Here is a 23152-nt window from a genome sequence, read left to right as displayed (position 1 = left end):
TGATGAAAGCAGTGGATTTAGAAGTCTGAAATGGAATACAGAGGTTTCAAACTTTAAAGGACATTACATACAGCACCAGCAAGCTCTCCCTCATAAGCAGGATCTAGCAGAATGCATCCCCTCCTCCTTTGCCTCCAGGAGAGCTGACCTCCACCTGGGCTAGCATGGAAGTGAAAAGTACATGGCAGCTGGAGGAAACCTCAGGGAACATTGCCAGTAGCATTGATGGCATAGCCGTAGTGTTGTGAAGGGCTGTGGAGGAGTTGCTTCTATTTTGTTTTAACAGCTGTGGAGGGGTTGTAAAGCTTTCATGTAGGGTGTTTAATGATTTAAAAGACAAATCAAAACAACAAGCCCAAAACATCAGAGAAAATCAGTTCAACACCACGTGGGTCTGCACTGAGTTGCCCTACATGAAATATGTTTACTTAAGAGGTTGGAGGAGGAGGAGCTCTTAGTTTTTGCTTTCTGTGTGAAAAGACCATTTGAAAATCTGTGGGAGGTGTGTAGTGTATATACTTACTAGTCAGGAGTACATCTCTAGGTCAGAAGCAACATGTGCCAGTTGTATTATTATGAGTAGTATTGAGTTTGTGATGGTCTTGTGGTATAAAGGCAAGATTTCTGTGCTTGAAAGCCTGTTTTTCCTTACTATCTCATTTGGTCCAATAAAAGGTATTACATTTCCCTACAAATGTAGCTTGTTGCCAGAGCAGTCTAATGGTCTCAGGAATATTTCCCTTGGGTGAGTTCAAAATAAAAATTGGTTACTCACAGCTGGTAAAATTTGACTGCTTGACATATAATTAATTTACAATAAATCAATATTAATTGTGATAATCATATAATACTTATAGGACTTGTATTAAATGTTATTTACTACTTATTTTGGAAAAATTTATAACAATGAAATAATTTTCAGAAATACTATGGAAACATTTGTATAATAGCACAAAATAAGGAACAGAAATCCAAATAAGAAAATGCAGGAATATGGAAGAACCAATTTAAATCACAAAATTGCTTTTTATTCAATATGCAAATATGCTTGAAAAGTGGAAGGAAAAGAGGGAAAGAGGCAGTGATGGAGAGATAGAGATAAGTGTCACTTTGGTTTGTCTAATTCAGTATCCCCCAGTGCTGCTATGCGCTATCATGAAAGGCTGTTTTGGTACATAGGAATTAGAAGAATATTTAAGATTCTATTTCCAATGTAAACAAGTGAAGTTGGGTTGTGTAGTGTCAGATGGAGCCCCGAAGTTCAATGGGTTGGTTTCCCTTGACTGGCGCAGCTGGCAGCCTTGTTTTCCCTGCAGCACGGGTGACAGCTTCGTGCCCCGTTCGTGTTCCCTGCGCGGCGCTTCTCAGCAGCGCTCGCAGCCACAGGAGCTGCTTGCCCGGCCCTGTCAGCTGAGGCAGCCCCGCCTCACGCAGCTGCGGCGCTGCCGGCTCCAGGCTCCTTCCCGCGGGGCCAGCAGCGCTAACTGTGCAGCTCTCCTCTCCAGGTAGCACATCTGCGCTGCTCTTGTTAGCCTGTGCTTGCAGCTCTGCTTTGTATTTACTGAGGCAAAGTGAAAGTAAGTTCACTTCTGATAATTCTGGGTAAACTTAAAAGGGTTTGATGTATTTTGCTTCACCTAAACATGTGTGTAGTGTAGCTTCCTCTCTCTGTGCAAATCAGTATGACCACTGTCCAAATAATAGGTAGTTCTCTGTATTAACTGTTTCCCTTCTTCTGATTCCACCTTTGATCTGCTGCTGCACTTGCTGAAGTTCAGAGAAATATTTATATTGATTTCAGAACAGGCAGAATTATATCCTTGAATATAAAATTTTTTTGTCAAGATATAAGTCATCTGGTGTGTCTCTGAATTTTTGTGTTTCTGCACAACTTATAAATCACACAGAATGCCTAGGCACTGACTTCTCTAAATTCCCTCCACTTAGTGTGACTGATTCGTTTATGTACGATTTTTCCAGACCTATGAATTCCCTTTCCCCTCATTCTGTACCAGTGTGACCCTCAGCACAATTAGTGTTGACAACCACTTTCTGTTTCTCTGTCTGGTGTTTGAATGCTTTTCAACCTACAGCCATATGAGTGAGCATGAAATCGTGATGAAATTACAACTAAAACAAAAGATGACAGCCTGTCTCCTTAGCAACCCAGGCCACTGTGTGCATGCAGCCAGCCCATGCTGAAGTGAAAGACTTGGTTTTTATTCCTGTGTTGTTTTCTAGCAAATCTCAAGTTTAGCTACATCACCCCCTGAGGCTTTGCCATGAACATAATGTTTGCAGCAAAGCAAACTTTGTCTTCTGTTTCACTTTTAAGCAGGGGAGGATTTTGCTGGATAGCAAATTGGTAAAAATGTGCTGTCTTTGCACAAGGAAAGAAAAGGAGAAGCATGTTCTGCAGTTTCAGATCATGTCTTCTGGGCTCTCTGTCTTCATACCCCACTGGGCAGAGCAGGCCTCAGCCGTGCTGAGTGGTTTCTCAGCTCCAAAACTCCAATCAAAAGTAGAGATGTTTAAAAAAAAAAAAAAGAAACGTCTCTGAGTTCCTGATAGAGACAGGAATATAAAGAAAGATAAGTCAATAGCCCCTTTTGGTTTTGTCTCATAGAGATTTTTGCTCTGCAGGGAGTAGCAATAGTTTTCAAGGCAATACAGGACTGGGGCATTCCTGAGGACTTGGCTGGCTTGTAAACTGTGACTTAAAGAACACTCTCTCCTTCATATTGCAAGAGAGTGTGCTCTACCACACTCTCTTGCCAAAACATTAAGCAAACTGCTGATGAACACCTTTCATCAAGGAAAAAACTGAAAATTTTGATTTGTGTTTTAAAAATTGAAATTAGTTGCATCTGCATTTCTGCAAGGGGTACATAAATTGGCAAGATTCTAATAATAAGTTCCACAGAAATTGAATACTCATTTCAAACCGAAGTGATTGTTACATGCATGTACATTCTGCATGCTGGATGAAGACAGTAGTTAATTTGTATCTTTTCTGTGAGGCTAATCTCACCATTGTCAAGCTAATGGTCTAAAACATACTGGTTCGTATGGTCCACTGGCTGAATGTCTTTTATAAAAGAATATATATTAACGGGAATATTTTTTCTGAAATAATCACTATAGCCTCTATAATAGAATGGAGGAGAATCTCATGGTGTCCAATTCCTCTGGGTTAGAATGGCAGTATTTTGCCATAGTGTCATTATACTGCCATGTACTGGAGGTGTATCGGTTAGGTGTGGAGCAGAAGACACATAGATGTGTTATACAGTCCTTTCTCTTTGGTAGGTAATACACTGTGAAGATGTATTACTAGGACTTATTAGTGTAGTTTGTCAAACTTTGTAAGACCAAGATATACAGCAAAGTTTGTCATGGTGCTGTAGTTAGAAGCAATTGTGATGTGCTTGTAAGGAAAGATCATGATATCTTTGAATGTGGGAGACCAGCTATGTGTGTGGCATTGCTGATGAAGAGAAGGGAGATGGAGAAATGATCTTTGTGTGACAATTTTGAAAAACCATATTAACTAACAAAGCTTTGCCTCTTCAAGTTGAAGGAAAAAATCTTGGAATCCTATTTTGTGGTCGTGACTTTCACTTTTCTCCTTTCTCTGGAATAGTAACTGAAAAAATTGAGGAGAAGGAGTTATCTTAACACTTGTCAAAACATTGATAAAAAATTTGGAAGCGTCTTCATTTTTCTTGACTGATTTGCCCTAGGAAAAGAAAAGGAATTGACTGATGTGCAACTTTAATGCAAACCTCCTCCACCCCCAAACATTTCAGTATTATTTGAACTGTGTTCAACACCCCGATTTCTATTCTGAAAAAATAAATTATGAGTGCACTACAGTGGGGTCATGAGTCCCAAATAAGAGACAGAATTTCTATGGGCATGTTGGATAGAATCACTACCAGAGTCAGGAATGCTGTTGTTAGGTGCAGTTTATGGAAAAAGTAACTAAGAGTTTAAGATGGAATCAGCAGCTTCCCCAGGAAAGGTTTTCTTATAACAGGTGACTCTGCCAGCAGCTACTCCCGTTGCTGACTTGCATGTTGCAATCTGTGCAAAGTGTTGTTCCAAGCTGGAGCCCTAACACAGGAATGGAGAAGTAATACAGAAGTTGAAAAGTATAAGATCTTTTCTAGAACATAGGTACAGCCACCCTAGGACATGTTATTTTTATCTTAAGTACAAATTATTAAAGATGCTTTATAAACTTCCATGGTTTTTCTCATAGCTTTTACTAGCAATATACCAGGATCCAACAAATTATTTTAAAGTAATTGTTTAATTGATGAGATTTAGGAAGACAAACTTGAGACGCAATTCCAAATTATAATAAAATTATGATTTTATTGCAGTGAAGCTGCAATTTTTGTCTCATCGCTTTGTAAAGATAAGGGCTGAATTTAAACTTTGATTTGAATCTGGAATTTAGATTCAGCTGACATGAATAGTTAGTGTATTGGAATGTGATCAGTGAGTTGGCCAGAAGTGTGCATTAAGTCTGTGATGTAAAACAGTTCTGATACCCAAGGAGAGATTCCTGCTTGCTTCCATTTTTCTTAGACAAGGTACATGGTTTTCTACTTAAGATTTTTTTAAACTACTCAAATGCAGTAGTACAAAACAAAACAGAAAACAAACAACAACAAAAAAGGGCAGAAATTTCTGATGGAATATCCTTAGCTAAAAACCAGCTGTGCAAATCAGTCTATCCTCATGAATGGTCATGGAAGTTAATAAGAATAACAGCAATAAGGTTCTCTGCTATTATAATAGGTCCCTGTAAGTCATTCTTTCAAAAAAGAATTTGTTATTGATGTTCTTTGTATAGATATTTGAAGCATCCCATGGAGCTTAATGTATTTTTTTTTAAAAGAAAGAGATTGTTTTTAAAGAAAACAAACAAAAGAGAAGTTCTAATTTGCTGTTACCTTTTTGTGATGATTCTTTTGTCTGGTATATACAGGCAAAAATGATATGGATTTGATAGCTACATGGCATTTTAGACTTGACTCAATAAAGTACTTTCATGCTATATTGGATGACAGGAGTTACAAATTAGATTAAAGCATTGGTTTCTCTGCTTCTCCTCTGATAGGTCATTGCTTGTGAGCAGCAGTATGACTACTCATATGATGCTCGGTGTGACGTGTGGTCCTTGGGAATAACAGCTATTGAACTGGGGGATGGAGACCCTCCTTTATTTGACATGCATCCGGTGAAAACCCTTTTTAAAATTCCAAGGTATGGCACTAGATGGCTCTCTTCACTCACTAGTTTGTTCAAAGGCAGTCTACTCAAAAGAACTATTTGGCAAATGTTTGTGCTTAAAATCCTAAGAATCTCTTCTGCAAAAAGACAACAAAAATCTGTAATGTTAAAGATTTTTTTTTAGTCTGTCTTCTACAATAATTTTTATTTAGAACTCCTTGAAATTATAAAGACTTATTTATTTTATTCTAATCTTAGGATATAAAATCATATAATATCCAGGTACCTTCCTTCCGACAGAACTTTTCTAACCTACTGCTGATGAAAACGTTTATTTCAAATGGAGAAGCCAACATTTGTTTATTTAACATTATTTGTTAAATAATTATTTCAAATATTATTCCTTAGCCTTGGGCTTGTTTTACTGTAAAAGAAAAACATACAATTTTGACAGTACTATGAAGCAGTCTGGCAGCAAACTGTAGTCATAATTTATTTTTTCATTTACCTGAGGATGTTAAAATTTGAAGATTTGGATTGTCATCCATGGACAATCCAATATGAATTATATTAGATTAGATATGAAAAGGGATATAAATTCCTTTCTATATATAGTCATGTAAATTAGCTGTATAATTTCATACTGTCTATATTTGATTTCATTTGTTTTCATTTCACTGAGTCTTCTTGAGTAAGTGAGATTGACAGTGTGAACTAGAGTTTAGCAACAGAACAGTTGTAATAATTGAGGAAATATAGAAATTGTCCATCATTGATTAGGCTGGCATGTATTAGTGTTTTCCACATTTTGGCTAATGAAGAATCACCACTGACTTAACAGTTTAAAACCTTCAGCAATACAAGTATTTGACCTTTTGTTATCTACACAGTTATCATAGGCTTTTAAAATTTCATCTGATTGCAATTTGCATTTCTGATGAAGTCTATTTATATGCAGATGCAGTTGTGCTGAGTTCTGGCTCATACAGTTATGTCCTTCTCCCCAGCTCAGACATGAACTACCACCACTCTCCAAAATTATTTATTCTGAAGCAGCAGCTGATCTTGCCTTTTCATGAATGTAAAACATATCTGGGCAGTTAAGGCAAGGGAGCCTTCAGATTACTAAAACAATATTCAAAATTTTTATCAGTGCTCAAAACAGTTTAAGAGGGCAGAAGTGATACCAACAGTAAGAGCAAGCAATAGGAAGGTACAAAAAAGAGAGCATGTGGAGTCTTTGATTTCTGTCTACAGATTTCCTATTTCTCTATGTGCTGTTGCATCTCTGTGTGACATAGCAAAACAAAGGTGAATGATCTATCTGATTAATCAAATAATGTGTACATTTACCAAATAGAATAGTATCAGTTTTTAAGTTGAGATATTTTCCTCTGCTGTGCATTATATGAGCTTTAGCCCTGCTGCTTCTAACTATACATTCTTATTAGATGATGTGAACTGTGATGAGTGCTGGATGGCATAAGAAGTGTCTGTGTGTGTTTCTGTAGACTTCTTCCATTCTCAAATGGTCAAGTTTCTATGTCAGTTTAGTCATTTAGTCTCACTTTTTTTCTAGTGAGAGGCAATTGTGCTTTTAGCCTTGGCATTGAATTTCAACATAGTGAGCAGCAGAGCTAGACCTTAGTCTTAAAAGAGTATAATTTAAATCAATGAGTCTTTACTTCGACTTTATGGGATTTGAATCAACCATTAGATGTGTAGTTTTGTACTGGCAGTCAGAGCAGTTGGATACCCTCAAAATCTTTGGAGGTATCTTCTTGTGTAGAACTCAAGTCAAGGACTTCTGTTAAACTGAACTGCTTCCAGGTTCATGCCTCCATTATGTAATTTGGACCAGGCATTGTGGGAAGAGGAGGTGTCTTATGCCCATTTAAATTCAGATTTTCTATCATTGGGTCAAGCAACATAAAATATGATTGGGAACTGAATTTATCTCAACAAAATATTTCTAGAGGACAAGTGAACCCTCAGAAATCACCAAGTACTTAAACTTGGGCTTAAGAAAGAAGATGAACACACTGTGCTGCACTTCCCTCAAAGCCTGACTAGTATTTCACAACAGGAGATGCTGCATGCTAAGTGTTTTTGAAAACATAATGTTTTTTTTAAGGTATTGAAGTATTAGCTTCATACTTTTGATAATATGGCCTGAGCTGTGAACCAGATGTTTAAGCAACTTCCCACGGTTAAACTTTTCTTGTCCTACAAAATTTGTCTGCAGCAAATATCCGATTGCAAAAGTGGAGTGAAAAAGATAATGCTAGTTAATTTTTACATTAGATGTTTCATTAGACTCTGGACCTTATTTCTATGTATATTATGTAGGTTTAGAAGAGCAGGGGGTACAAGTTCCTGGACTAATGCCAATAAGAAAACCTCTTTTATTCACAAACATTTTGTTGTATGAAGGTGCGGTATCTTAGAAACAGTTGTGATGGCACATGCATGGGACTTTTCTTAAAACTAATGAGAAGGAGACATTATCTTAGAGCAAATGTTAAGGTTCTGTTTTGCAATAATGCACAAATTCTCTCCCATCAAAATGGATTCTTGGATCTAACTAATAAATCTCCTGAAAAGGGACCTCCAGTGCCTAGAGATAAGAAATAAATCATACTGCGAAGACACTGAACCATGAAATTATTCTGTTAACATGTCATCTGCCTAGAATATATTTTCAAATCTCTAACAGAAGGGTCTAAATTATGAAAGGAAGGTGGCCTAGCAAAGTTGGTAATTTGGGAGTTGATACTTTTAACCTCTTCCATCTGCTGTCACTACTTAGGTGTGTCGCTTTTGGCAAAAATATTACAGAATGAAAGATTCTCAAATACCATTACACCTAAGCTTTTTAAAGTAAAATAGGTCCATAAATTCTTCAAACTATGTTATCTTGTGAGAAATGTTACATTATCTCAGTACTATCTCTTAGGGTATCATGACAAATCACTGGCAATTAATTGAAATTTTGAAAAGTAATGGCTATAAAAAATTGTGTGGCAAAGAGGAGATAAAAATGGTATATTGTAGTCTGGAAAGAGTGGATGGGGTCTATGTTCTAGTGTCAAGTGAGGATTTCAGATAATGTTGCAAAGATCCTGCTTTTCAGGATTTGTCTCTGTATATAAAGTCTTTTTTACAGGGACATGGTAAAGAGCAATTTTTCTAGGCTACACTGACAGCTGACACTAACAGGAATTAACCCAAATTCTTCACTCATGTCTATCACTCAAGTGTTCTTCTGAGAGCCGTGGAAGGCACCTGTTTTAAAATTGATTGGCAATAAAAAATGGCTATTTGATTTTCTAACTCACAAAATCTGAGAATTAAGTGAAATTTCATTTAAAATTATTATGCTTCATTAATTCATGTTAAATAGCCAGGAGTGGAATGGAATTGAGCTTGTGAATAGTCATTGAATGGTGCAGTTTTTAACTTGTGTTGTACTGTGTTGAGACTTATAGCTCTTGGGAGTACTTATTAGTTTGAATTTACTGATGCTTGACTGCTTCAGCAGCTGACTTACATCCAGCAGGATGAAACCACCTCCTACCCCATTGCAACTTCAGCTGCATGGTAGTTTGTACATCGGCAGTATCTTCGTACTTGCTGTGCCACCATACACTCACCTTTTATGTTGGTAAATAAACTCCAAAGAAGTTCTTCAAGAGTACTCATTGCTGTCATTTTTAAGGTATGATCATGTCAAGAGAATAGACAATAGAATAGAACTTCAGTAAATACAGTGACTGTGGTACAGCCCATTGCACCTTCACCTTGCTCTGGTGTATACCTGTGAGGCATCTGGTGTACTGCAGGTAGTTTCATCCATCTAAACAGCTAAGATCCATTGTGGGGACATGTGAAATACTAACATTTTCTAACACAGCCTTTCATATTGCAGCCTCTTATATCCAACTTTTCTGTAATTTTGCCATCTGCACTGGTATTGACATGATCCTGATATATCATGTAGCATACTCTTTTATTGCTGTTGCTTGGAGTGGTAAAGAAACACAAGCATGCGTTGTAGGACAATATAGCTGAGAGTTGGTTGTTTTTGTAAAACAAAATCCAAAAGAATTAATAGAATTGCAGTTACTTAATATGAAGTGTTTAAAGTAATTAAAGGAATATGCTGAAAATAGTCTTATGGTAAATAATTTGACATCAGGAATAGAAGTTTCAGAGCATAATGTTTATTTCTGAATAGGAATGTGAAGTGCAGTTGCAGCAATGTGACTAATCTGCTTCAGAAAATCAGATTCTGCCTATGGTTATAGGTAGGGCATCCTGATGTTTGTAAAGGCTATGTTTAATTGTCTGAGGAATAAGCTGCCTTTGAAACACTATTTTATTGTCTGATACACTGGACCCCCATTATTTTGTGGTTGTAGTTTTATAGAAAATTCCAAATAATTAAAATGTAAGGTGGTATGTTATGTTTAGTGAGGAGAACTAAATGTCCTTGGGATTCTCCTTAGCTGGGATATGAACAGCAAAGCAGTTCAAGAATAGTCTATCTCTAGGAGAAAAAAAGGGATGGGTCTGTGACTAGGCATTGGAAAGACCACTACTAATTCTTCAGGAGGCTACAGACTTCTCATACAATCTCAACCCAGTGAAGTATGTCTAGATTTTCAAAATTATTTAAGTCCTCAAATGTGTGTTGTTGGCTAGCTAGTGAAATTTCCAATAAGCTCTTTGTGTTTTATTTCTGTTACAATGCTTTAAATCTCCATTCTGCGTTTATTTTTTTTTCCAAGGAGTTCAGGATCACTGGTTTCACAGCAAGTGAAGCATTGATATGTTTTTGAAAATGTCAGAAAGTCTGTGTGCTTGGCTGTATTTTCTTCCATAGAATCACAGAATGGTTGAGGTTGGAAGGGATATCTGGAGGTCATTTTGTCCAGCTGTCCTGCTCAACCTGAGTTATCTGTACCAGATTGCCCAGGACAGTATCCATACAGCTTTGGGTATCTGCAAGGATGGAGACTCATCAACTTGTCTGGGCAACCTGTGCCAGTTCTCAGTCACTCTTACAGTGAAGAAATATTTCCTGATGTTCAGGCTGAACCTTCTGTGTTTCAGTGTGTGCACATCAACTCTTGTGTTGTCACTGGGCACCACTAAAAAGGGCCTGGCTCAGTTTTCTTTACACTCTCCCTTCATGTATTTCTATATTGATAATACCCTTTTTGAGCTTTCTCTTTTCTGTGCTAAACCATCCTGCTGTCTCAACCTCTCCTCATGTGAGAGGTGCCCCTGTCCCCAGATCAGTCTCAGTGACTGCTGCTGGGCTGTCTCCAGTAGCTTTGTGCCTCTCTGCTGCTGGGAGGCCAGAGCTGCACAGTGCTCTGCACGTGGCCTCAGCAGGGCTGGCAGAAAGGCAGGGTCCCCTGTCTGAGCCCACCGCCCACCCCCTCCTAAGGCAGCCCAGGGTTCCAGCAGCCTTTGTTACCACGAGGGCACAGAACTGGCTCATGTTCACCCCAGTGTCCACTGGAACCCCCAGTTCCTGTGGTGCAAGGCTGCTTTTCTGGTGATCAGCCCCCAGAAAATACTGCTGCAGGGCTCTGCACTGCTTTTGCTGAACTTCTGAGGCTCCTGTTTGCTGTATCTCCAGCCTGTTGAGGTTCCTTCCCTTTGGATGGCAGCACAACCCTGTGGTGTGTCAGCCATTCCTCACAGGTGGAACATGCAAACTTGCTGCAGTTGCACTGTCTCATCATTAATGAAGATGTTGAGTGGGACTGGACCATTTTTACCCCTGCAGTACCCCTCTAGTGGGGGATGTAGGTATGTGGATGTTTCTGTGATTTGGCAGTACATGTGTTAAGTCCACAGGGAAACAGTTTTGTGCTAAGAGGAGAAGATATTTTACTTTTGTTACTGTCACTGTCTCAGAGTATGCAACAGTGCCAAAAGACTTCAGGGCAAGAGCTCTGCCCTTATAAGGATGTACAGGACTTACTCATTACTAATTCTTTCCTAACAGGTATATGAATTGATAAAATGTCAAATGCATCCTTGGGTTTAAATATCAGATTCAAATAGATTTGTGCCAGGGTTTAACAGAGTAATGAGTACATTGTAGTACTTTTACCTTCATTATATCATCTTTATTTAAGAAGCAGAGAGCAATTTCTAAGACTGTTCCAAGTGTGCATCTATAACTGGGCTTTTAAGTCTGGCAGTAGATCTAGAAATTGAAGTGTATGCAGTTAGAAGCTATATCATAGCAAAATGGGGTCTGTTTTCCATTTACCTTCTGACATTTTAATATATTTGAGAAAGTGGTAGAATATTATAAGTATTTTTATATATTACATAAGACAATAGGGAATTAGCCCTAAAATTAAATCATCTTGGTCCAATTTCCCTCCTTTCCTTCCTTTAACTGTCCAGTTATCACATAACTTATCTACAACTGCCTGTTTCTCATTGATTTTGTCTTTCTCTTCCTTTTTGTAAGTCATTTACAGATAGAATTTGATTTTCCAAGTGCACTCTTTGTTCATATATATTCATAGCCTACTTTCAGCAAGTAATTGTAATTTGTGCTCTGTGCCTTGCTGTTGAATAGTCTGTTGTAAGCATTTACTGTTTTAGCTGTTAAGGACTTTGCCTGCACAGTATGTTTCTGATTTTTGATTCATTAAGAGTCTCTTCTCCAACTGGCTTTCTCATTAATAGAAGGGTACTGTTTTATAGGTATGTTCTTTGGTGCTTATTTAAAAGAGACTCTTTCACCAAACATTTCCTGCCAGTATAGTTGTTCTAGAACACAGAGGAGCTAAAATGTACGCAGCTGAAATGAGTTCATCAGGAAACTCGAATAATTGTGAAAATAAACGTGCTCAGCTCTCAACCATTTTCTGAGCAAGTAAAAAATAATCACTTCTGATGCTCTGTGTTACTCTCCATGCTGCACTCAACTGCCTCTAAAGCCTAGGTAGAAACTGAGATGCCTGACAGATGTTTTTAGTGACTCCATATGCAGTTAATTTTGTGCATTAAATGCACATAAACTGTTTTAGTCATCCAGTTTCTAAAGTAAATTATTACTTTTCAAAATCCATTGCATAAGTAATAACAGACTGCTAAGATACTGTGAATGCCATTTTGTTTTGCTCTAGTGGAAAATTTCTTGCTGACAAGGTCAAGCCTTGCAGTCTGAGAGCAATCATGTGATGAAAGGCACATCCAGCAGGAGGAGAGGTGGGAGATGGACATCTACTGTTGTCTCCTTCAGAAGTGAGGTTTTGAAATATGTTTCAGTCAGATTTAGGGGACAGAGCTGACCTAGCCAATCTTGCTTTTATTATTGTAGACTAAAATTATGTTGGTTTTAGTGTGCTTTGAAAACTGCTCCCTGTTTCTTGACAGGACGACAGTAGTTAACAGCATTGTCTGTAGTTGTCTTTTGGCAGTAATACTGTCAGTGTAATCCTTACACAGAGTATATACTGATTTTTAAGGAGATTCATGCTGTGGTGCACAGTGAAGTGGAGGTTGCAATGGAAAAGATGTAGCATGGCTGCTTTTTATTTCTAGTGCAGCAAAATACTTGTGCTCTGCATTTAAAATGAGTTTGAAGATTGTGAGAAAATCTCACAATTGTTAGAACCAATTTTCCAGTATTTACCCCAGGGAATAGCTTCCTTGAGGTAGATAGCTCACATGTAATATTGCATTGCCCTGAGGCATTTAATCTTCAGGTATTTTTTTATGATTGACTGATATACATTGTTATAGAGATAGATTTCTTAGGATAAAAATAATTAAGATAGTCTAGGAGTCAAGTTGCTCAGCAAACAACTAGGTAGCTGTATTTTCAACATATAAGCCTACATTGTTACCATAGGTTGCTGAGAGGCTGCTGATACTTAATAGATAAGGTTTAGATAGATTACCTGCAGTACTAAACAATTTACTGGGTACAGAGAATGGGCTTCAAATACAGTCTAGAAATGAAACATCACAATTATTTGAGGTACTCTGTAACCTTGGAAACAATTGGGAGCAGTGACATCAGCAACAATTATGTGCTATTTTGTCTTCAGTTTATCACCAAGGTAACCAGAGCAGGTTTCCCTGCTTGAAATTTTAAGAATGTCATGGTCTGGTATTAAGTGAACATTCATGAAGCAGACTACTTAGGGTCTGTTAAATTGCACTCTGCTTCCATTTTAAAATGATCCTTCAGGATTTAAATTGTGTAAACTCCTGTGGGTTTTGGGGGTTTTTTCCTTTCCCCCCCCTTTTTTTTTCTATGAAACAGCTGCAGGCAAATAAAGGCTTAGTTACTGTGCTAAATTCTCTAAATACTGGAAAGAAGGAAAATTTATTTCCTTATTGATTCCTTTTTGTGGCGCCCAAATACCAAGTATTGCAACTGCATACAAAGGCTGCAAATAGCACGATGTTATTTTTGGGCATGGGATTTACCCACAGTGGAGGACAAATGATGTTCCCACACTGAATTTCTTTGAGGGGAGCTCTGCATTAAAGTCTAGTTTCACAAGAGACTTGTATTCAGTGCTGCCAGAGGAAAATACTGGATGAGTTAGACATCCCGACTATCAAACATCCACAGTCTGCCTACCTTACCTTGTGGTTGTGCCACATGATAACCATCTTCATGCTTAGTCCAGAGAGGTGTTTGGTGTTTTGCAGTGGATTTGGAAAAGGTGATGTTTGAATTAAAGTTTTGTTGCATGGTAGAAAACCTGTACTCCCCTTTTTAATTGCTTTCTGATTGGAACGTTCTGTGGTGTCAGAACTGTAATGCTGACTGGCAGGTTACTCAGACCATACAGTCTCTTGTGTGTGTGACTAAATTTTAGTGAGAGGTATTTATAGGAAATGGTGATAAAGCTTATCTGTCAGTCATGGAGGAAAAAGAGGAGACAGCAAAAAAGTTGCTTTTTTTTGAAGTTTGGACCAGTGTCTTGGTTGAAAGTCATATCAAAGCTATAAATTTTCAGCCATAAAATTTTAATATTTTGCCTGCGATGTCTTACCTTGTCAAAGATCTTTTTTTTTGCATGATTGCATCTTTTTTTATCCCTAGATTGCTGCCCATGCAAAACACAGTCTTGTGTTCTGTTGAGTTATTGTGCATTTAACAGGTGGTTTTCCAGGGCCCTTGGTGTACAGGCAACTTCTTGTACTTGTGCCTTGGAAATACAAGTTAGAACTTAACGTTTGAAGGAAAGATATAAAATTCTGTTCTGGTTTGTAGTGCAGTCCTTAAGAAGTGAAACTTCATTACATGCCATTAGCCTTGTGGGGTTCCAAAATAAGCTTTATATTGGAGTTCAGTAGCCCACATCATTTATAATGAATTGAGCCAAGTAAATTAAATTAGATTTTTGCATGAACAAAAGATAATCTCTTCACATAGTTTGGTATGGCAGTGTGAATAAGGCACCTTGTACATTTTGCAGTTCCAGAGACTTTCATGGGATGTAGTTGAAAAACAGATACCTTTTCTCTATTCAAAATAGAATATTGACGTTCCTTTTTAAAAAGGAATTATTCACTGGCTGATAGAAGCAGAAGAATGAGAAAGTCAACTTTTTAGGTACTAGCCATGTTCTGGCAAGATTGTAGTTATCCTTAGGATCATAATGAATGTGTATTGGTTATTTTTTTTGTAATAAAAAGTGACCAAATGCCTATGTGCTTTGCTCTCTAAAGTAGTTTTCAGAAATATGCAATAAAAAGCAATCACACTATTTGCAAACGTATTTGGTGAAAAGGAGCTGGGCTTTGAAAGGTATTGATTTGCTTGTTGCAGTTATCAGTTTGATTAATGTTAAGATTTTATGCAGTATATTTAATAATTACTCAAGGTTAGTGCAGTAATAATGCACTACACATATCTGCACATTTACTATTAACAATTAGTGGCTTATATTTCTTTCCTATCAGAGATATAGTCATAAGTTAGATCTCATAAAATTTTTAAAGAAATATTTATTGGAGTAGGTATTGGTCGTAAATCTTTATAACTCCAGTATTCAGGGAGAAATAATTATTTAGTGGGTTTATTTCATGATCATGAAATGCCGTTTAGATTTCTGTTGTACTGCAGCTTCTCCCAAGTGTTCCTACAGGAGGTGCATGTTTCCACAACTGTCATGAGGCCAAGGAAAAATGCCCTGGCAAGACTCTAGGTAGTGCATTCTCTGCAGAGAGGCCACATTTTACATGTGAACAAACTGGAATGTAGTCAGATTAAATGACTTTGCAATGCTAGGTTCACAAATGTTACAGTGCTGTTGGAAGAAACAGCAAGCAGGAAATGGAGAAAGGAAATAGAAGAGGAGGAAAATGGTAAATAATGATGAAGGCCTGGTGTAATGGCCTGTAAGTTGGTTCTGTGCTCAGGTTCAGAATTTATATATGGTTAAATGTGATCTTGGGAGGGTAGGGATACAAAGCAATGGTCATGTTCAAGGACTGGGTTTCAAAGTGGTAACTTCCATGATAACTAAGGAGTCCCTACTGAAAATTGACTGAAAATGAATTTGGAGTGTGAAGACCTGAGAAAATAAAGCCTTGAGAAACCTGAGCTGAACTCATAAATGGTCCTGCTGTGAGCAGGAGGTTGGAATAGAGACCTTCTGAGGTCCTTTTCAGCTTGTCTTAGTCTGTGCTGTGGGGAAAAATGTTCACTTCATCCGTATAGGGGTTTTAGGAGGAATTTTAGTTGTAAACAGGATAGTTTACTTACTTAGCCAGTCTGAATAAACAATTACTGGACTAATTTGTCTAGTGTTGTTAGTAACCCTTAAAAATTTGCATTGAAAGCACACAGATATAAAAGGTAAAAAAGGTTTGAAGACTGAAAAAAACCTGGTAAAACTTATCAAAACCAAGTGAGTTTTCCAAGGCACTTGTAATTTTTCTTACAGAGGTCTATATTTGTTTTTTTGAAAAAGTGTCAGCATTTTTATAGTGCATCCAAAAAAAAGTTAGAGGTAACTTGAGCATGGCCCTGCTTATCTCTAAGATATAAAGTAGATATCTAAGATCTTGAAGACTGGCATTTTAATCTACTTGGCAAATGAATGTTGAGATCCCATGAATAAGAGCTATATTAACAAAAACAAAATAGAGAGGTATGTCTGTGAGAACAGAGGAAGCAACAAAGCAATTCTCGTGCTCTCGAAAAGGGAGTGCTTACTTTTCTTTCTGTGCAAACCCTTTCTTCAGTAGCTTGGATGGTGACAGGGGAAAGGAACATTTCTCCTTTTGAATGAGTTGGTATCTCTGCTTTGACATCCAGCACCACAGTCTCTGAGAGCATTAGGAAAAAAATAGTAGTAACATCTTTCATCTTTCTACTTGGCTGACTGAAGGGATTGACTTTATGCAGCTTAGTTTGGTTAAATTAGCTAAAATGTGACTGCTAATTTTCTTCATTCTCAGTATAGTTTTATCAGATTCCCTCTTATCAGACTGTTCACATATTAGTACAAGTGCTGGATAAAGATGTTTTGAATTACAATAAGGTAGATTCATTGGGCAAGTTGATGATGCATGTTCTGTTGCCAGCTCCCAAACGCATCAGATTTTAGAGCAGGCAGCATCTGCTTGAGCTGTCTGGGGATACAACAACAGAAAAAGTCTTAAATTGCAACAAAACCAGAGATCTGCGTTTATGAAAGTATAATTTTCTTCTTTGTTTAGCCATTCTATGTGTTATTTAAAATTGAGTGCTCATGTCATGTTAAAAAGTATGTAATCACCACAGTTACTTGTAATTAATTACTGAGAGGAAGTTCAGGAAGGAAGGAAGAATTGTGTTCCATCTTATACCCTCTATTTTTATTATAGATGTATTTTTGTATTTTTACTTCTCTGTCCTAGTTTTGCCTTTGGGGATTTTAATTTGTCTTTATCATCTTTTTTGTCTCTCATTTCTACTTTTTGTGCTTCTCACTTTGTTAGTACTTTGATATTTTTCCCAATCTTGGCATTGTCTTTTTCCTTTTGCCAAGGAGCTGCTTCCCATCTTCAAAATGTTCCCTTGTCCTATGTCTGTCATTTACCATTGCTTCTTTCAATTCTTCATTCTCTGAATTTTTAAACTTATCCAGGAGATACTTCTTTTCAGAGCTTACCATAGAATATTCACCACGAGGTGAGGATTAAATCTTGCATTAAAAGAAAAAAATTCCCCCTCTTGATCTTCATGTATTCCATGATGTTTTAATAGATCAGCTCTGTAGCTGTTTTTTGGTTTCTTCTTGCACCACTAATTGCTTTGCTACACATTACATCCATCATTAGCAGCTCTTACCTTCCATGTGCTTTAGCTACCTTTATCCTTTCCTAGATTCCCCAGCTTACATGAGTCAATATTTTTTCCCCAAACTATTTTCCATGGCCTGCCCAACAGTTTCAAGAAACACATGAGATTTACATTAGCATCTTTACAGGTTTATTGGGATGAGTCTTACTGTATTATTGTCATTTAGTTCTGCCTAAGAGAGGGTTTATTTGAATTGCAGTCATGGGACCTTTTTGGTAATGAATAATTTTTTCATGTTTCTTGTATACTATGTTTATTAGGCTTCACCCCAGTTGTAATGTACAGGTATTCCTAAACCATACAGGTTAGGGGTTTTTTTAACAGACAAAAATTCAACTATTTTAGAATAAAGCTTACTGGATGGAATAGTAGAGGGAACAAATACATTTCAATCCACACACAGTCTTCTTGCTCAAAAGACATATTACCTTAAATGATAATTCCTTTTTTAAAAAAATGGTACTCTTACACATCTTGCACATTTCTTTAGGTTCCGGCATTTATTCAGTCTATTGCTTCAGAATATTTAAAATTATTCTCCTAATGGCCCATTGGAAGTGTGCCACCTTGAACTAATGTGTTCCTTCTGCAAGTGTTTATTTCTGAACTAGACTGGCAGAGCTATCAGAATAATACCAGTTCATACGATACTAAGCTGAAAAATGTAATAAATTTTGAGTCATAACATACAAAGATGCTTAATTCCTTAGAAAGTGCAGGGTTCAAGTGCTTGCTTTTGCTGAGTGTAGTGATTGAATGGCATGTTCAGTACCAGTCATATAATCATGTGGTAATAAACTTCTTTTATGGGGTTACTGTTGGGTTTATTTGTACTTCTGTAGAGCCTCAACTAAGAAAATGCTCACCTTTGTGAAATGGAAGGAGAAGGTGTCTTCCTCTTTGAAAAAAGAGGCACCATGGCATGACAGGGCCTTTGCTCTGCTTTGCCCTCCTGGGCAGAGGGAGATCTCAGCAGGAGTGCAGGACTGTGGTACACTGTTCCATGGCAGACTCCAAATGGTCTAGTTCTTCCCTTGGCAATCTTCCTATGCTTGAAAGAAACAGTTTGTAGCATCCCTCTGTGTCTTTCTTGAGCCAGCTTTCAGCTTTGCAAGAGTGGATCTGCTTCACTGGGCAGGGCTGTCAGGCAGGTGTCCCACTCAGTCCACTGTGTAATGTACAGTGGGAGTGTGAAATGCACACAATTCAGGAATTGTCCTTAAATTTATCTGTGCAATTTTCACTTTCAGATGTAAGAAGATGTTTAGCTTCTCCATAAATTTCTACAAATATGCTGTGTAATTGCAGTATTTTAATATTCCAGCTACAGAAGTGTAGTGTCTAGACACCACCATATGTATTTCAGTCAGGCACAGAAGTATTGCTATTTTCATTTCTTTGGCAACTGACATTCTACTGCTTTGCAAATTCACAGAGCAACAATTTTAATAGAAAAGCAAAATACTACATTGCACTAAAGATGAGAACTGGTTATAAATAAAAATTGTTACTATTACTTCCCCTGTTTCAATTGCTCTTAATTTGCTTGTGCCTCTTTAACTCTCTGAAACTTCTGTGAATAAATGAGATAACAAAGTACAATTATAAGTCAATTATGCTGAATTTTTGCTTGGAAGCTTGACCACTGGAATGCAAAGCTGTATGTTTTCCCCACCATCCAAAAATATTTCTGAAATGAAACACTTGTTTCTGTCTCAGTGAAGCCAGAAACTGAAACTGGAAACTGAAGAATAAATGACAGAAATAAATGATGTCTTGTCAGGTTCTGAAAAAGGCTAATGAAACCTTGCAGATGCCAAATCTGACTGAAACCAGTGGCCTGTGAATTGCAATGTTCAGGGGAAAAAGTCAAAGATAATCCAGATGTTTCCAAGCAGAACACTTGGCAATACTTTTTCATCTATTTCTTTCTGTTTGTATGGACTAAAAAAATTATGTAACTGAGATTTGGTTTGATACATTTTCTGAAGGTCATTATTTTACCTTCAAGATAATTTAGAGAGCTTAGTACATTTTTCTGTCTGTACTCATTACTTTAAAGGTGGTGTTTATCAGATACATAGCATTTTGAATCACAGATTGTTCCTGTGATGGAGGTTTCTTAGAAAGCCTCTTTTGACAGCCTGTTTTTAGTCTTCTTGAGGCACCTCTCTTTTGGCAATGCATAAAGTGAATCTTGACAGTCAAAAGGAGATTGTGCATAGTTCTGGAACTGACTACCTTTTACTGTTTATTTTTGCTCATTATTTTTCTGCCTGATGAACTATTATAAGCAGGAGAGTTGTGAATAAATCTTGATTTAAGTGGGCTTTAAAGAGCTAGTTGATATTTTGTTCATTGGTGGGTTTGAATTTGTTTTGCAGCTGAGCCCATATTTCATTGTTAATCTGCTAAGTCACCTACTTAGTGGCAGCAAAATTAACAGTCATATAAAAACATAAGCTAAAAGAAGCAAATGTGTATCTATGTGTTATAGATTACATAGGCATTATTTTCTTCCGAGAGAGGGAAAACAGGTATCCACTGGTTTTTACTAGATCAGGAGCCTGTATTACAAAAAACAAACAAACAAACAAAAAAAACCCAAAAAAACCAAAACAAAAAAAACCCCAAAAACAAAAAAAAAACAAAGCCAAACAAGTGCATTACCACCCTTGACTTTTCCAGGCAATTAGAATCCTGCAGTCTATTTAACTTTCTATTCAATATAAATTCCTCATATGCTGTTGGATTGAGTCCAGATTTCTGTAACTGTGCATAGCCTATGGAAAATTCCAGTGAAGGGGAAATATCAGATAACTCTGTTTCTGTAATTAAAAGATAGTAAAATACTTAAGCAAGAAGAATATTTTTGTTTCAGTAATGAGGCAGCAGTGTCGTGTGTTCTACTTGGTTTTAACCAATTCTTTTCCCTCCGTAGATTTTGGTCTTGGTTTAAAGCAGCATAGCCTTGCTAGAATTAAGGTGCCCACACATTATTTGAATAGATATATGGCTTTGATAATTGTAGAAGAGAGGTTGTTGAAGTGCAAGTTAACACTTTTGTATTAGATATTTACAGAAGAAAAGGAGTCCTCAGAGAAAAGGGAGGGGGAGAGTGAGAAAGATGACACTGTTTAGAAGTGACTCAGTGGCTGGTGAAAAGGTGTCTGGAGAGCAAACTCAGCAGGAGCATACTCCTTCTTCCCCCTTTCCTCCAAACTTCCCCTAGGATGTACTGCATCTTTCCTTTTCACAGAACAAAGATCATTTTCCCAGTGTTCCCTAGGGGCTCAGGAAAGGGACATTACTGGAGGACTTTCCAGTCTAGTAAGGACTTTTAATTGCTGTCTGTTATTGGTTGCTCAAGCTGGCAGTGATGAAATAAAAAATAGAAATCTGAGGGCAGTCAAAAGGGACTTCAGGGCCTTGAGACGATTGAAGGATCAGGAGCACAGATAGTGATTTTGTGAATCCTTCCAGTAGCAAGGAATAATATTGATAAGAATAGCAGATCCATCAGCTCAATGCATGGCTCTGAGACTGGTTTAATTGGAAAAATTGTGAGTTTGTTGACCATGGGATGATCTGTTCAACACCTGGTCTACTATCACCTGAGAGGCATATGCCTCTCTCAAAGGGGAATAAAGAGCTCTAGCAGAGGAGCTAGCAAGGACTCATTGACTGAACTTCAGCGTGAAAGAGGGAAAAGGAAAATACCAGTGAGGAGTAATGGGACGGTGGGCCCAAACTTGGGAAAATGAGTAATCATAGGATCCCTCAATCTGCTTCATGAGACATTGGCTACAAAATACAGCACTGAAATGTTTCTAGACTGGTGCACTTTGGATCCCCCTAGACTACTCAATTGGCAGACAATTGCATTGGGCCTGGAGCTATTTTGCCACAGTCCCATGCTTCTGATATAGTTTCCAGTTTTGTTGTCAATCCTGTGTTCTTTCTGGTCTCCTGGTCTCTTGAGCCAATTGCTGCTGTAGTTCCCAGCCATGGAGGCTCCATGTAACAGCATTCAGATTGGTGATATCTTTCCACTAAAAAAGCAACCTAAATCAGCTTCAAAGGCCTGCCTCTATATGCAGGGATGATTTTGTACTGATTCTCCACTTCTCCAAGTTTCTGCAGTTTCTATCTTAACTTCACAGAGCTGATAACAGCACGCTGCTTCCTGCTGAGTGGGCTTTGGTGAAATATATTAATGGAAGTCAGTTGAACTTCAGTGGACTTTAGTAGGAGACAGATGAATAGGAGAGTGTTTAGGGTCTGAAATTTTCTTTCAGATCAGTGAACACCTCTTATTAATTTGAATGGGCCACAAACCAAGTGTATCAGGAAAACTTCTGAGCTCTTTTAAAAATTACCTGGTTATTTTTGGAGGATTACACAAGGTGGAGAGTCTTGCTCTGGAGTGGCAGGACTTTAAACTTGTAGGAGAATTTATATAGTATTAATTATTGTCAATTATTCATGTATTTTAATAAAATAATCCTTTTTCTTTTGTAAGGAAATCTTATTCACTTAATGTTTTGAAATATGCCCAAAGAGTGTATTTTTATGTAAAAACTAGCTGTGTATAAACCTAGGAAACTGTCAACAGAACTGTAGTCTTTTCAGCTGGCTAGAAGAATAGTTCAGCTTATGGGGGCTGGTGACTGTCAGAGTCTGTACTGGTGACAGCTGTTGGTTGTTCATCTGCTAATTTCTCATTAGAAACAATGTGATGGGTTGATCAGTTGCAGTTTGGTAATTGGAGGCACTGTTGTGATTTCTGTTGGTGAAATTTATGAATATGTTTACTGAAGTACTTTAAAAAATAGTAGATGTGTTTTCAGTTTTTAAAATTTTATCATAAATGGAAATATTTATTTTTTCTCATTATCAACAAACACCTATTGTCCATGATCTGTAATTAGGTTCACAGTTTAACCTGTAAAGGATGAGTGGTGCTCACTGGACTGCATCATTTGCCTTACTGTGGTAAAATGACCAATTTTGCCTCACCAGCTGTGACTTTGGAGGCAGTGACTTTGGAGGCAGTTTGAATGATGGGAACACATAAAGCTGTATAGATTAAAATATTTCCAGCATACAGCTGTGTGTGTATCAGTCAGAATTCAGCAGCAGTTCTTGCTTGATAAGCTTGCTAATGTTTTCTTGTCCTTAGAAGGAGCATTGTTCTCCTGTATGGGTGTCTTGTACAGTCTCAACCCTGCTTTCTTTGCTGAAGCAAAACTCTCAGTGAAAAACAGCATTAGTGTGACCGTGGCAAGCACTGAATAAGGATAGAAAAACTACTCACAAGGGCAGTGCATTAGAGTAAGGAAATAGAGCATGTAGTTCTGGGACTAATTAGGAATTATAGAAAGAACTAAAGGAAAAAAGACAAAGTTGGGAAATAAATGGTTGATTACTCATCTTGCATCAAAAGAGGGCATTTTCAAAAGACAAGCCCAATTATAGCTGCTTTTCCCAATAATACTCCTATCTACATCTCACAATTTCCGTCAAATATGATAGAAAATAAGACTGTATTGTGCT

General features: G+C 37.5%; 1 protein-coding gene across 2 annotated transcripts in view; it reads left to right on the top strand.

Moving 5' to 3' along the window:
- The window catches only part of MYO3B (myosin IIIB), a 188153-nt gene that overhangs the window by 41318 nt on the left and 123683 nt on the right, over positions 1–23152 (top strand). Inside the window, exons 1-2 of one of the 2 annotated variants that reach the window (XM_054277507.1) lie at positions 1495–1577; positions 5132–5277. In XM_054277507.1, the coding sequence (XP_054133482.1) occupies positions 5243–5277 (35 nt within the window). In that variant the 5' untranslated portion in view covers positions 1495–1577; positions 5132–5242. Of the gene's footprint in view, positions 1–1494; positions 1578–5131; positions 5278–23152 lie in introns of those variants that run through there. The other variant, XM_054277506.1, reaches the window with a different exon arrangement.

The sequence above is a fragment of the Melozone crissalis genome, unplaced genomic scaffold, assembly GCF_028551555.1.
Source record: "Melozone crissalis strain CALT ecotype California unplaced genomic scaffold, PUWL_Pcris_2 ptg000023l_1, whole genome shotgun sequence".
Classification (NCBI taxonomy): domain Eukaryota; kingdom Metazoa; phylum Chordata; class Aves; order Passeriformes; family Passerellidae; genus Melozone; species Melozone crissalis.
This window is presented reverse-complemented; position numbering and strand designations above follow the sequence as displayed.